General features: G+C 33.7%; 2 protein-coding genes across 2 annotated transcripts; both read right to left on the bottom strand.

Moving 5' to 3' along the window:
- Positions 1-11234: 11234 nt before the first annotated feature.
- On the bottom strand, positions 11235-12100 carry LOC125833892 (probable caffeoyl-CoA O-methyltransferase At4g26220; the record flags this gene model as incomplete). The annotated part of the gene is made up of 2 exons (XM_049513039.1): positions 11235-11942; positions 11993-12100. Coding segments are annotated over 2 exons (813 nt in total), but the record flags the coding sequence as incomplete, so codon positions are not given.
- A 1644-nt stretch (positions 12101-13744) lies between these two features.
- LOC125834134 (probable caffeoyl-CoA O-methyltransferase At4g26220) lies at positions 13745-15657 on the bottom strand. Its single transcript, XM_049513322.1, has 4 exons — positions 15575-15657; positions 15102-15272; positions 14632-14688; positions 13745-14546 (listed from the first exon to the last, which is right to left on the bottom strand). The coding sequence occupies exons 2-4, from the start codon at positions 15243-15245 to the stop codon at positions 13899-13901; spliced, it is 849 nt and encodes a 282-aa protein (XP_049369279.1). The 5' UTR covers positions 15246-15272; positions 15575-15657; the 3' UTR covers positions 13745-13898.
- Positions 15658-16298: the final 641 nt, after the last annotated feature.

The raw sequence follows: 16298 nt of genomic DNA, 5'->3' as shown, positions 1-16298 counted from the left end.
CCTGACCCATTAACACACACAAATCACAATTGGTAAATCCTAATATTTCTTGTTATTACTAGGATGAAAAAACATTTTGAAAAAACAGAAGAAATAACTGAACTGAACCAAATCGCGACAAATTACATAAATATATTTTATTATTATACATACATAATATATATTTTTATAAACAATTTTAAAGATCAAAATTTATTTATAATTTACTTATGAAAGCGAAAATGCCCAAAATGAGAACATTTATCTTATTGATTTCATATATATGAGTGTCTATGACAATTCTTTGTGGGATTGAAAATGTCACTATTAAAATAATAAATTTTGAATTTATTCATAGTATATTCAATTATTGAAAGTTATGTAGTGTCATTCATTCTAACTATTTTTTTTTTTGTTTTGAATGGATTGTTGTCACTTTTTTCACGTATTGAACGAATAGTTTCTTTTATTTTTGTCTATGGTTAATAGATCAAACCGAAACCGATAACAACCAAACTGATAAATACATATTATATTTGGTTTAGTTTGATTTTGATAATTTTAAAACTGATTAAGTTGGTTTGGTATTTATTTTGACCAATACTGATCCAAAACGACCCTTGAACACCCCTAATCTTAGGAATGAAGCTAGATAGGGTCGAGGAGGTTCATCCAAATATCATTTAACGAAAAATGATATGGTTAACATTAAAAATTAGACACAAATGGTTTAGTTTGGTATTTGAAAAACTCGAACCAACCCGAAAATATTCGAAATTGAAAAACTCGAATTTTATTAATTTAATTTGGTTTATAAATTTAAAATTTTAACACAAATAATTTGATATTTGAAAAATCTGAACCACTATAATTACGTATCCCTAATAGGTAGTTTCCTTGGCTCAACCATACAAACAAGAGTTAGTTTGTTGGATGGTCATTAATCAAGTTATGAAATTTACTTCAATTTCCTTTTTCATACATAGATTTGACAAATGTAATATATTGATCACTCGGTTTTATGGAAAATAGTAGCTTCAGAGCAATCACCTGCCCCATCAACACTCACACACACAAATTAAAGAAGCATCAATAAAATTGTAATGTACATAGAGATGGTATTTCTTAGATGTTACCAAAATGAAAAGTAAAATAACTAGGATTTTTCCTTGCATGCTTCCTAAGAAGTGCGCACTTGTATTTCATAACAGTTATATTCTTTTATGAACAAATGACTTTTTAGAAAAAAAATTACTCTTTTTCTGAACAGACACAACCTTAAATTAGTTGCTCCCTCTCTGAACAATTTAATTAGAGATTTGATCTGACCCGACACAAGTCACTTAGATATATATTATTTATTATTAAATATAAGGAAACGGGTTAAAAAAAAATTCCCTTAAACTATGTGAAATGAATAACAATAGCCCTTTGTTTATAGTTTGACTCAAATATCCCCTTGCAGTCAATACTTTGGTCCAAAAATGTCTGTATAGTTACTAAATGGGTCAAAAGTGTCCTTTTCCGAATAAATATATTATTCAGACTTACACAACTACATATAAGCAACTTTCACATTTAGCAAACATAAAAATCATATTTGTATATGCTATAGCTATAGTTTGCCTATCTAATTGCGATTCATAGCAAACTTTATGTTTGCTATGGAGCATCAGATTGTATAAATCGTTGGGGGCATCAAATTTGTATAAAATCGCTGGCAGCCTCTCATTTGTATAAATCGCTGGCAGCCTCTCATTTGTATAAATCGATGACAGTCTCTCATTTGTATAAATCGCTAACAGCCTCTCAATTCAATTTTATGTGTTTGTATATCTGCATAAAATTTGAATTTGTATACAATTGAATCGAAATAAAATGTTTGTATATCAAATCTCTCTCTCTCTCCCGCTTTATACAAACACAAATTATACATTGTATTTTGTATAATCTGTGTTTGTATAAAGTGAGAAAGAGAGATAGGCAAAAGAGAACTGGGCAAGGGAAGATTTTTATTGTATAATTATAAGTGTATATGACGAAGATAAATGTATTTGCATGTGTATATACAATTTTCTCTCGCTTTATATAAACAGAAACACAATTTATACATTTGTGTTTGTATAAAGTGAGAGAGGCGAGGGAGAGACTGGCGAGCGAGAGAGGGAGAGTGGTGAGAGAGAATTTCAGGGAGAGAGGCGAATGACAACAGTTTGCTATGGGTTAAAAAATTCGAATTTTATTAGTTTGGTTTGGTTTATAAATTTAAAATTTTGACACAAATAATTTGATATTTGAAAAATCTGAACCACTACGATTACATACCCCTAATAGGTAGTTTCCTTGGCTCAACCATACAAACAAGAGTTAGTTTCTTGGATGGTCATTAATCAAGTTATGAAATTTACATCAATTTCCTCTTTCAAACATAACATTTGACAAATGTAATATATAAATCACTCGGTTTTATGGAAAACAGTAACTTCAGAGCAATCACCTGCCCCATCAACACTCACACACACAAATTAAAGAAGCTTCAATAAAATTGGTAAATCCTAATATTTCTAGGAAAATTGTAATGTATACATAGAGATGGTATTTCTTAGATGTTACCAAAATGAAAAGTAAAATAACCAGGATTTTTCCTAAGAATTGCACACTTGTATTTCTTTTCATTTCATTAACAAATGACTTTTTAGGAAAACAGTCACTCCTTTTCTGAACAGACACAACCTTTAATTAGTTGCTCCCTCTCTGAACAGTTTAATTAAATATTTAACCCCGACCCAAATCATTTATATATATATATATAAAAGTAGACTTGCTCAATTAAATAGACTAAATGAGCTCGGCTTTAAAAGGACCTAAAAGATGGTTTCACCCACCTGGGAACGTTCCTTTATATTATAACTTTCCTAACATTAATTAGCTAATTATGTATGGTGGTTATTTGACCATGCACATGTACATATAGAAGACAACTACAAAAACAGGCACACACAATAGAGATTGAAATTAATTGAGAGAAATAACAAAGAAGAAGAAGAAGGAAATGCAGAAGAAAATATGAATAACTTTCACGCTACTATTATGGAAGGGAAATAGCATACAAAATTTACTACTACTATTAAAAATGCCTCTATATATACCATCACAATTTAACACATAAAACATACAAGGAAAATCAAGAAATAAAGATCTATAATTAAAAAAAAAGAATGTCTGAAGCAAACAGCCGCGGAGGAATGGGGAACAATAATAATGGTGGTAAAACAAAAGGTGCGAGTAGTGTTATTCCACCAAACAGGAAGTCAGTGCAAAAGATGATTGGTGAAAAATTAGTCGAAGTTGCTTCTTCTCTTATTAAGAGTGATGATAAGAATAAGAATAAGAATAAGATCAATCCTCATCCTGATGATGATTCCACTTGACTTCATATTTAGTCTAACCTTTCTACTAAATAATAGTGTGTATTATGGCTTTCTATTTATATATGCTTCGATCTCTTAGTTGTTCTTGTGCTCCATGATTAAAGTCCCAAAGATCAATTTGTATCTGTGTATTCTTGTTGTTGTTAAGTGTAAGTTATATATGTGATAAATAAAGTTTGTTCAGTTGTGGGATAAAGTGCACGAATACCTGTTTTTTTTTTGTTGTTATTTAACTTGTGCGTGTCTCATTTATGTTTTTGGACATATGTTTACTAGTTTAAATAACTGTAGACCTACGATGTTTGAAGTTAGTTCCAACGAAATCTACTTTCTTACAAAATGTTTAAAGTTCGGTTAGATTTTTTATTTTAGTCATTTTTTTTATGAAGTTCATGCATATTAGCACTTTATAGCTATAGTTTTGCTATTTGCACTCCTTTGATTTGTATAAATCGCGGCAATTTGTATAAATCGAACGTCTGTGTCTATGAAAATTGTGTTTGTATATGTATATGTTCTTTGTGTTAGGCTAGAGACTAGAGTGGCGAGCGAGATTAGGAGGGAGAGGGGAGAGAGGGCAGAGAGTGGAGAGAAGCGAATTGTATATGTATATCGGTTATATAATTGTATAATTAATGTAACTATTGTGTATATGTATCAATGATTGTGTTTGTATATATGCATAAAATTTGAAGTATACAATTGAATCAAGTTAAAACATGTAATGACCCTCCTGGTCATTTCTGCATCTTGCCTTCTGTGTGTTGTTTAGAGAGTTCCTATAGCGATCCCAAGTCATTTATGACTTGCTGGGACTGACAGTTCAGTCACCTAGTCGTTTGTTTGGTTATGGTGCGGGTTTTAGTGTTTCGGAGATTTTGAACCTTGAACGATCATTTTCGATCAAAAGTTCAAGAAGACGACCTCAGAATAGAATTCTGACGGTTCCATCAACTCCGGAATGGCCAAATTAGGCTAGCAGCTTAGTTGGCACGAGTATTGAGGCTTTCGATGCGAGTTTGGATCATTAGGCGTTTTTGCCTTTGAAATTTGGTCTAAGGTTGACTTTGGTCAACATTTTTTAAAAACGCGCTCGGATGAAAATTTTGTCAGCTCTGTTAGCTCCAGAATGTTGAGTTTGGTCTAGAACGACCTTTCGTTCGACTCCCGAGGCCTCCGGATTCATTCTGTGTCGCTCGGTGGATTTTGGTTAAAATGGCTTTTGGAAGTGGGACCCACTTTATATCGAGATGACTTCTGATGGAAATTTCGACTACGCCGTTAAGTTCGAAATGTCGAATTTAGTAGGGTAGTATATCTATTTTATTTTTATCGGGTTCCGAACGAATTCCAAGCACCCCGTCGGAGACTTTGAAGAATTTAGCCAAAGCTGAGATCTGGTGCAACTCTTTAGCGGCCAGAGTTTGGACCTTTAACGACCAGCTTTTGGGATTTTAGCGACCAGTTTCGCCCTTTATAAAATCCCAATATCTTTATTCCTCATTTTCTTTAAAGTGCGATAACTTGAGCTTTGGAGCTCCAATCTGGGCGATTCAAAAGGCAAAGCTGTGAGATTTTTCGAAGACAACTCATTGGTGAGCTCGGAATCTGATTTGGATCCCTGTTCGAGGTAAATTTCACAAAATACCTGCTGCCACAATCCCCTTTTTGTGAGGTTGATTTTTGGATTTTTTAGACTTGTTTTCTCATCCATTTTAGGTCCGATTTAAGCGATTCCTGAGTCCATTTTGAGGGGGTTTTCGAGGAGAGCGTTATGGTGTTGTCGGAATTACTGTAGACCGCCCGTTTCTAGTAAATATGTTGAATTAATTGTTGTCCATTTCTTTAGTTCTTGAGGAAAATTTGGGTTTTGGTTGCATGTTGGTTCTGTGTTATTTTCGAGCCCCGAATTGTGTCCCATCATGGAATACAAGTTCGGGGAGCTGTTAAGAATTTATTTTTGGGGTTAATTCTGAAATTTTCAGTGCAGGACCGAATTTTCCCGTTTTGACCCCAAAATTGGTCTATCTCCGTTTCTTGCGATTTTAGTGTCTAAACGATTGTAATAACGTTGTGACTCTATTTTTGATAGTGTGTCAGTGTTTCGAGGTCGTTTGGAAAGAGAAAGCTCCAAAGGAGTTATTTTGGAGCGCGCGTGATCGGCCTACAGGTAGGCTACGGCTTCCCTCTCTTAGATTGAGCTCGAGAGTGTGAATGCATGTTGATTAGTTGGGATTTGGGTTGGTAGTTATTGAATCATGCATATGTGTTTAGAAATCATGTTTCGGCCTCTTTCGGGAATTATCGGGTAACTGTGAGCATGCTATGTGTTACTAATTGACCCTCCTTGATATGTGGAGTGCTTGTATGCTTGATTACTGTTTATTTGAAGCATGTTGGGCCTTAGTTTAGGTTTGACTAGGGCTTGCCTTAGAAATACATAATTCGGAACTGATAGGCCTTAGTTTTGCCCCGACATCGCTCGACCGACTTAGATCCCTGTAGACTGGTGTAGCAAACTTGAGTCTGATAGTTTGGGCCGTAGCTAGGCGATACACTTGCTCTGACAAAAGTTATCCTTATTTCCCCGATGTTACGGCTTCACGAGTTACGTAAGCGACACTAGTTCTGCTTCGCGATTTGAATTTGATTTTTGATTTGGTTCCAAGGACTTACATTGATTGGCTAAGTGTGGATGGCGTTCCACGGACATTTATGAGCATGGATCGATTAGGACTCTTTCAACATCTACATTGGCACCTTTATAGAGCATCCGGTTTAAGGTCCAGCCTCTATCGCCCATATACTTTTATAGAGCATCCGGTTTAAGGTCTGACCTCTATCGCCCAGATACTTATATAGAGCATCCGGTTAGAGGTCCGGCCTCAGTTACTTGATACTTCTGGTGAGCATCCGGTTCGAGGTCTGGCATCCGTACTGTCAGATTCTACTAATTGGGGTTGAGGTTCTGGTTCGATGTTCTCATATGCAATTCTCTTTAGTTATAGTTATTTTGTGTACTCGCCAGGCTTATGGGGGTCCGTTCAGGTTTTTAATTAAATTTGCGCATGAGTGTACCTTCTGGGCTTATGGGGGTCCAGTTATGTGTAGTTAGCTTATAGATTACTTTAGGTAGTTCTTTCTACACTCGTGTGCATTCCATTGTTACTTAGATTTCTATTCTTGACATTTGTTTGTGTTATTCCTTCTTTTCATATTGCCTTTACTTTTCAAGTTCAGTCAGCCTATGATTCCTATTGGGTACCTGCTGTTTTGGTACTCATGCCACGCTCTGCATCTATTTCGTGATACATGTCCAAGTACCAGTGGCCAGCATTGATCCAGTTTGGAGTAGTCTGATCCGAAGACGGGATTGAGCACACGATGTTTTGTACTATTTCAGTCTCCATCTGTATATATAGACTTGTCTTTTACCTTTCGAGACAGTCCAGTCATTTGTGGTCCACTTTTGGGACTTGTACTCGTTTTGTCAGTAGCTCTGTATTAGTGACTTCCAGGTTCTGAAATGGATATTTATTTGTATTTATGTTTTGGGTTGCTTCCGCCTGTTTATATTGTTATCTTAAATTTTGCCTATTCTTGTTTAGTTTCTGCCCTCAGACCCATTACTTGTTGTTCTGGGTTATGGATTGGCTTACCTACTAGTGGGTTATAGTAGGTGTCATCATGACTCAAGGAATCGGGTCGTGACAAAACATTTGTATTTGTATATCAAATCTCTCTCGCTTTATACAAACACAAATTGCACATTGTATTTGTATAATTTGTGCTTGTATAAAGTGAGAGAGAGAGGGGGGAAGAGAGAGAGAGAGAGGCAAAAGAGAACTGGGCAGGGAAACATTTGTATTAGTATAATTATAAGTGTATAGGATGAAGAAATATGTATTTGTATTTGTATATACAGTCACTCTCGCTTTATACAAACACAATTTATACATTTGTGTTTGAATAAAAGTGAGAGAGGCGAGAGAGAGAATTGAGAGTGTCGAGAGAGATTCTAGCAAGGGAGGTGAGATTCAGGCGAGGCAAAGTGTTTGCTACAAATTAGAATTAAATGAAACTGTAGCTATAACATTTATTTTGTATTAATAGTTTGCTATAATGCACAATTTTCCCTCATAATTAACCTTAAAGGTTTTTTTATTAGATTTCTTTTGTAAGGAAATTCGTAGGAAACTAAATTACGTGTGGATTTTCATGTATAATCTCCAAGAAAATTTCGATGTAATTCACATTTTTCTAGTAGTACTGAAAGCATGTGGTTTTTGTTGTATGAGGCTTCTCCTTTCTTATAAATTAGGATCTATTCGAGTCCTAGGTATAAACGAAATCTTGATAGGGAGAGTTTTTCTCAAATGGGTCTTACACAATGAATTCGGATTAGTCGGACTCTATATATATATATATATATATATATATATATATATATATAAGCATAATTACATATCCTTAATACCTCTTATGAATAAAGTTAGAAATCGTATTATGTTATAGTTTTAGGTACCTTGCTTGTTTAGGTGTAACTATTAATTTTGCCCAATCAAAGTTAAATCTGCTTTCAGGATTATATATATAAGAAAACAACTAAAAATATACAGCAAAATCAAAACAACATTAGTAACAATTAAATCAACAACCAACGCAATATAAACACTATTTATTTTCCTAGTGTAAGGGGCAACGATTATTACCTTCATGTTTAAAAAGAATATATAAGAACCAATTATGGAGAGAATGCCCATTCATTTCCTAATGCTCTTCGCTCCTAACTTATTTATGCATTTGATATTGACTACAAATGTTATCCGACTCTAGGGATGGCAATGGAGTGGGGTGGGGTGGGTTTAAGACTATGCGGAGCGGAGCGGGTTTAAGGTTATACAGAACGGGTGACTACAGGGCGGGTTAAAGTGAGTTTTTTTAAAAACTAATGTGGGGCGGGACGAGGCGGATTGCGGGTATATGTGATTTCATGTGGGTTCAAACTTAGTTTTAACTTTATACATGTTATAAGAGTGATAGAGCATTATTTATTAAGATATTTTTTTTAAAGCTACTAAAATATTCAAGATAGTAAACGAAAATGGTTCAATAAAAAATAATATAATTTCTTACATGTTTCCCAATTGACCTATAAAAAAATTAAGTCACTATCCTATTAAATTAATACTCCCTCTGTCCACTTATAATTGTTATGTTGTGTTTTCCGAAAGTCGATTTGACCAATTTTCAAATTTATGTTAGAGTACATTAATTTGATATTTTAAACAAAAAATTTATATATTTAAAAACTATACGAAAAGTACTACTTATAAATTACAATTTTTTGCATATCAATATGATGAAAAAATACGTCCTAAAATGTTAGTAAAAAATCTTATTGTTTGACTCTAAAAAAGGGAAATCATGACAAATAAAAGTGGACGGAGGAGGGAGTATAACTTAATGAAAAATAAATGTATTTTTATGAATATTATTTTTAATATCAAACTTAACTAGAAAAAAGAAAATATTAAAAAATTATGTGGGACGGGTTCATGCAGGTGTAGGTCTATGTGGGCGGAGTGGGGTGGGTTGAAAATGAAAAAAATTGTTATCGGGAGCGGGGCGAATTAAATTTTTTACGGGTTAAGCTCAACCCATCCCGCTCCGCCCCAAACAGCCCTATTGTCATCCCTGTCCGACTCCTCATCTATTGAACTATTTAAGTTCTGGAAGTAATAGAATTGCTTATTTATTTGAAAGAAAAGACTTTTGAATTTGGTATAAAAACATTGGGGAAGAGCAAAATTATTGAAAAAAAAAAGTAAAAATAACTATAGAAGGAACAATAAATAAGTTGTTACCTCAATAAGCCATCATATTTCCTTGCTGATTTTGTTGAGTGTAAAATGAGAAAATAAGACTATTATTTTCATCTTGTAGCTTCAATCTACATAGTGCAGTAAAAATTTGAAAGAAGTATACATAATTGCTATATGAGGAAGGTCAAAGAACAAAACAAATAAATCTACAGTGCAAATTGTTTATTGACAAAAGTTTCACAATTAATGCAACATTCAATTGACTGTTGGAAAAATTCAGTTAAGAACACAAAAAGACATAAAATAATAATTTAAAAAATAAATATATATATATATATATATATATGAGATGCAAAATTATAATGCATTGTATGTGATGTATTAATAAATTCGAGTAGGGGAAGAGACTCAATTTAATATGAAATATTTTTGTATTTTTTATTTGTGGTTAATATCAAAGGAACAATTTATTTCTAGAGATTCACTATTTAATATTCAATTAATTACATGTGTTATAATATTTTGATTCAGTATAGGAATAAAATAACAATTCAACTTTGCACTTTAAAATTTCCAAGCGTTGGTGAAATTTTGCTCTTGTGAGTAGAAGATTAATTAAAACAAGCAGAGAGATCTAGAGAAAAATGGAAAAGTTATAATGATGTTGAATTAAACCTTGAACAGAAGAAGATGAAGAGTTGAATGTTGTCCTTCTTCTATTGCTGTCTTCCACTTGCTTCACTCATTCTCAACTTTTATATATTTTAGTTCATAACTACTTGTATACATCCTCTTTTATATGGTATTCCTTTAGTTTTTGTGGTTAGGAAGCGCTATACTCCTAATATAGGGCTTCCTGACACAAATTTGGATTTAGTCAAACTTTCTATAAATATTGAATATCAGATTTAGTCGGATTTCAATGAGATGAGTAGTACATTATCTACATTTAATAGGGCTTGTAAGACTGCATAGAGTTGGCAAGAAATGATTATTAGTCAAGCACATGGTTTTGAAGGAAGTTACAGACAGACTGGTCCCAATAGAAAGCACGCTCAATTGTACTACTATTAAATTTGAACATGAAAAATGAAGCAAGTGGATACATAATTTTGTCTTCTTCAGCTTTGCTCAATTGACATGTTTTTAATGTTTAGGTTTACACCATACATTTTTGGAAATTATAAACAAAATTTTAAAATGAACAAGAGTTGATTTAATGTCCAATTAGTATCTAGTATTAACTCACTTTTTTACAATGGAAAAGACTTTAAAGATTTACAATTTTTATAAAGCAATATTGCTTAAATCTGTCAAGAGAAGAAACTTTCATATCCGCATTTCTCGAAATTATCAAAGTTTCATCATACTAGTGCCCTTTATTTACCATCAAATTGGCACATTCCTTTGTTTTTCTCTAGATGTGTTTAAGAAAAATCTTGTTGACATTCAACAAATATCTACCATCTTCATTAATAGCTCTACTTGTCGTCTGAACAAGTTTGACGACAAGTAGACTCCACCTCTCATTGCTCTAACAGCGAAATGCCCTAGAAAGGTTGCAGTAATAGATTCGTAACCCATCAATTTAGTTCAAGTTTAGCCCTTGTTTTATGCTCCACAATTTTATAGTGAGGCTTGTAGTATTATATAAACATAGTCATTACAAGATAAATGGAAACTCTACCAAACGACCTCTTATAGTATTAGCTAAACATAGTCATTACAAGATAAATGGGAAACTCTACCAAACGACCTCTTATAGTATTAGCTAAACAACGTCATTACAAGATAAATGGGTCTTATTTTATTTACACGAATATTTCTAGCAAAACTAGTTCCTAACATGTCTCGCCTAATTGCTTCGTAGACAAACATACCACGACTTTATTAGGATTATTTGCTTTAGGATAAGGCAAATTTATTGCTAGACACTTAAAGTTGCTCGAATATTTTCATTTCAAACACCTTCAACTAAGACCTGTACCTATTTTTTCGTCAGTCAAAAGAGTCTCCTGCAGATGGTCATTCCATCACCTAACGAAACTTGAGAAATTTGAATTCGGGTATCTGCAGCAAGGAATTTGTTGAACTCAAGTAAGTAACTTCTTTCTGATCTCATCAACTTGTGAACGCTTTCCTCTGGCATCGCAAGTGTTCCATACCATAGTGTATTATCATACACTATCAAACCCCCAATTTTCATCATCTTCATTAGTCTCTCGTGATAGTTTCCGTAATTAGTTTTATCCGCGTCCACAAATGCAAAATCAAAACTACCTCTGTTTTTATCGTCTTCCAGGAGTTTGTCAAGAACAGGTAAAGCTGGAGAGTGTTTGAAATTGATCTTATGCTCAACACCAGCTTTTCGAATGACTGGCAGGCCTAGTTCATAAGACTCGAGATTCGAGTCAATTGCTAGAATCTTGCCATCATCAGGAATTGTAAGAGCAGTGAGAAGCAGAGAATATCCTGTGAACACTCCGAGTTCAATTGTGTTTTTGGCGTTTAATAGATTCAACAACATCGCTATCAATTGACCTGAATCAGGTGTTGTTCCCATGTAAAAATCAGGGAGATTTGCAGTTATAGGCCTGATTTCTTTGAGAGGCTCTGGTTCTCGAGGGTAAACACTAGTCTCCAAAACATATCGATATAATTCTTGACTCTGCAATAAGCCTTTGTTGTCCCATGGTGAACCTTCAACCTGTAAACATAATCAAATAACAAAAAATTAAATATTAATAAACTTATTACATTTATCAGGTAACTTTGTCCGTCAATGTAGAGGATGAAGAAATAGACCTGATCAGAAGCATTAGAATGAAGATTCATCCTCCGACCTGAAAATGCTAGTTGCTTTTTGGGATGGATGTAGATTCAGAGTCAAGTACTTTCAATGCGGAATATAAATTCTCTCATTGCACTTGAGAATCTCTTGTTTTATCGGTTCTTCCACCGAAAAAAAGCTAGGTGTCTCGCATGCCAACTCATACTTGCGTGAGAGATTTCTTTACTTTACAAATGGACAAATTTGGGTACCATATTTTAAGACTTCCTCCAAACTCCTACCTATATTACCTTCATTTCTTATGGACAAAATAATTTCAATTTGGGGTCGATTGGATTTTATGTTTCATACTTTCTGAGAACTTTTTAGTTATGGGAGTTGAAATTGAAAATGATAATGACTATGAATTTCCTCATTTATCTTCTTAATTAATGTTACCGGCCAATTTCTACCAAATTTACTAATTTTTTATTATTATTTTTAGAAAATCACGCGGTTAGGCAAATATATACTAACTAATTAGCTAACATAGTTATAGTTTGCATTAATTACAATTTGGAACTTACTTCTAGTTATAATTACATTCTATCTCTCTCTCACCTCTCTCATCTCTGGAATCTCGCTCGTCACTCTCCTCTTTTTCAGTCATCTCTCCCTCGCCTCTCTCCTCTCCCTGCCCAATCTCTCACTCGCTTCTCTTCTGCCAATTTCTCTCTCACTTTATACAAACACAAATTATACAAATACAATGTATAATTTGTGTTTGTATAAAACGGGAAAGAGATTGGATATAGAAATACTAATGTTTTAACTCGATTCAATTGTATATGAATTTAAATTGTATACAGGTATACAAATCCAATAATTGATACATATACATTGTAGTTACATATATAAAATTATCTAACCGATATACATATACAGTTCGCCTCTCTCCACTCTCTGTCCTCTCTCACTCGCCTCTCTCCTCCCTCTCCCAATCTTGCTCGCCTCTCTCCTCCATCTGTCAATCTCGCTCGCTAGATATACAAATACATATGTATACCAGTAACATATATACAATTATTTTGACAGATATACATATAAAATTTGTCTCTCTCTACTCTCTGCCCTGTCTCGCTCGCCTCTCCTCCCTCCCTCAATCTCGCTCGCCACTCCCCTCCCTATAACATGTAGCTATGAATCGTAATTAGCAAATTATAGTTATGGAACATAATTAAGTTATTTTTGGGTGGTTATTTGTGAAAATTATTCGCTTTTTTCCCCTAGTGTATTAGGATACTGATGGAGGATTATTTTTTTTAATTAGTAAACATGAACTACAATTTGTTTTGTAGAAGAGAAATGAGAACAAGAAGATAAAGGGGGAGTTTGTCAAGAGAGAAAGTAAAGTCTTTGAAAGGGGGACCGAAATATGTCCATTTGTCAAGTAAAGAAGTTGGTTTTCTTTAAATCGATACGATTAAATTTGAAGAACACATGAATTAGTTCAACAATTTCCCTAGCATATACGTAATTAGTAATACGCTCACATAACATCAATAGATGAACATTTTTATTCCATCTAATTTACATTACGTTCTTTCCATATGTACCACATAATCATAAACAAAATAGTGACACTACACGAAGGTTGACATATTATTTATAACATCATCAAGCTAATCACGAGTAAAAAAAGTTACTATGGTTCCTTTATATATATAAGCATATAACCCTCCAAGAAAATTTCATTTATTTGATGATTAATCAAACCTTATTTGATGAAAGTATTGACAAGCGACATGACTTCTTAAGACAAAATCAATACTAATATGGTATTGAAGCGATGGTCATCTGCAGGTGAAACTTCAACTAAGACTTGTACCTACGTCAAAAAAGTCTCCTGCAGATGGTCATTCCATCACCTAATGGAACTTGAGAAATCTGAATTCGGGTATCTGCAGCAAGGGATTTGTTTAACTCAACTAAGTAACTTCTTTCTGGTCTCATCAACTTGTCAACACTTTCCTCTGGCATACCAACTGATCCATACCAGAGTGTGTTATCATACACAATCAAACCTCCAACTTTCACCAGCTGCATTAGTCTCTCGTGATAGTTTCCGTAATTAGTTTTATCCGCATCCACAAATGCAAAATCAAAGCTACTTTTGTTATTATCATCTTCCAGGAGTTTGTCAAGAACAGGTAAAGCCGGAGAGTGTTTGAAATCGATCTTATGCTCAACACCGGCTTTTTGAATGATTGGCAGGCCCATTTCATAAGACTCGAAATTCGGGTCAATTGCTAGGATCTTGCCATCATCAGGAATTGTAAGAGCAGTGAGAAGCAGAGAATAACCGGTGAAGACTCCGAGTTCAATTGTGTTTTTGGCATTTAACATATCCAACAGCATGGCTATCAATTGACCTGAATCAGGTGATGCACCCATGAAAAAATAAGGATGATTTTCTGTTATAGCCCTGATCTCTTTAAGAGGCGCGGGTTCTCGTGGATAAACACTAGTCTCCAAAATGTACTGGTGATGTTTCAGAAGAATGGATGATTAGTAAATTGAACAAAAAATTGGGAAGAAGAATTTGAAAGACGAAAAAATAGAGGACCTGATATAATTCTGGACTCTGTAATAACCCTTTATGGTCAAATGGTGAACCTTCAACCTGTAAACATAATCAAACAACGAAAAATCAAGGAAAAGAACAAACAACAACATACCCAATGAAATCCACAAGTGGATCTGGAGAGGGTAGAGCATATGTAACCTTATCCGTACTTTGTGATTTGTGAATGTAGAAAGACTATTTTCGATAGACCAATTTCTTTAATTAGAAAATAAAAAAAGAATAATTGAAGACTACAAAGTGATACAAAACCACGAGTTGATTGCCTTTAAATGATAATTCTATTACTAGGTAAACGTTGCAGAAATTCAGTCAAACGGATTAGGTGAGATTTTCACTCAAAATGGTCGGTAACTTTGTCCGTCAAGGCTTACGAAGATTATAATTATAGTAATAAAATTGGGCATGTGCAATGACAGATTCAGATTTAAGCAAAAAGTGAAGAAGTAGACCTCATCAGAACTCTTAGATTGCAGATTCATCCTCCGGCCTGAAAATGTCAGCTGCATTCTGGGTTGCAGAATCCACCGCAACGATGGTCTTTCATAAACGGTCTTCAAAGCAGCAAAGTTATGAGCTCCAATTACAGTCGCCATGTTTTTCAACCTTCAATTCTTCTAGCTCTGCAAAATAATTTAGGAAACATAAAATTTGTTGAACTGAACTCTGCTGCAGCAACTGAATTCTCTCAATCAGTTAAAGAAAGAGAGTATACAGATCTGGTGTGCCCACCACATTTGCAAAGGCACTGGAACAATCATGTGTACAATACATCTAAGTTTCGGTACCAAATTTTAACTTATGTTTAACACATTACGATACTACTCGTAAGTTAACACAAACATAGTGTTGAAGTAGAAAAGAGTGAGGCAATTTTTACTCAAAATTACAACAACAAAAGTAGTAGAAAATGTTGAATTTAAACCTTGAACAGAAGATTTGAGTGTAGAGAAGGAAGCCTTTGTGTCTTACTAAATTTTTCTTCCTATTTCTCTCCCTTGCACTTGAGAATCTCTCGTGTTATATGCTCTCCCACATGCTTCACTCCTTTTTCTTTCTTTTATTTTTTTTAAAAAAAATATCTTTGTTTTATTTTTTTAAGAATATCATTGTCTTCGTTTGGTCTCACTAGTGAGTAAATTTTAGGTTTAGCAAACATAAAAATCATATTAGCGCTCTATAGTTATAATTTTAAGCATCAAATTTATATAAATCGCAGTGATTTGTATAAATCAAGTGTATGTGTCTGAAAAATGTGTTTTTATATGCTATTTGTGTTTGTGTATCTACATAAAAATGTGTTTGTATATGCTATTTGTGTTTGTGTATCTACATAAAATTTGAATTCGTATACAATTGAATTGAGTTAAAAACAGTTGTATTTGTATATCAAATATCTCTCTCGCTTTATACAAACACAAATTATACATTGTATTTTGTATAATTTATGTTTGTATAAAGCGAGAGTCAAAAGAGAACTGGGCAAGCGAAAATTTGTATTTGTATAATTATAAGTGTATAAGACGAAGAGATATATATTTGTATTTGTATATAGAGTTCTCTCTCGCTTTATGCAAACACAATTTATACATTTGTGTTTGTATAAAGTGAGAGAGGCGAATGACAAAGTGTTTGTTATGAATTAAAAT

Source organism: Solanum verrucosum, unplaced genomic scaffold (assembly GCF_900185275.1).
Source record: "Solanum verrucosum unplaced genomic scaffold, falcon-dt-bn FXZP01000108.1, whole genome shotgun sequence".
Classification (NCBI taxonomy): Eukaryota; Viridiplantae; Streptophyta; class Magnoliopsida; order Solanales; family Solanaceae; genus Solanum; species Solanum verrucosum.
Note: the sequence above shows the minus strand (reverse complement) of the source record. Positions and strands in the feature narration are given on the sequence as shown.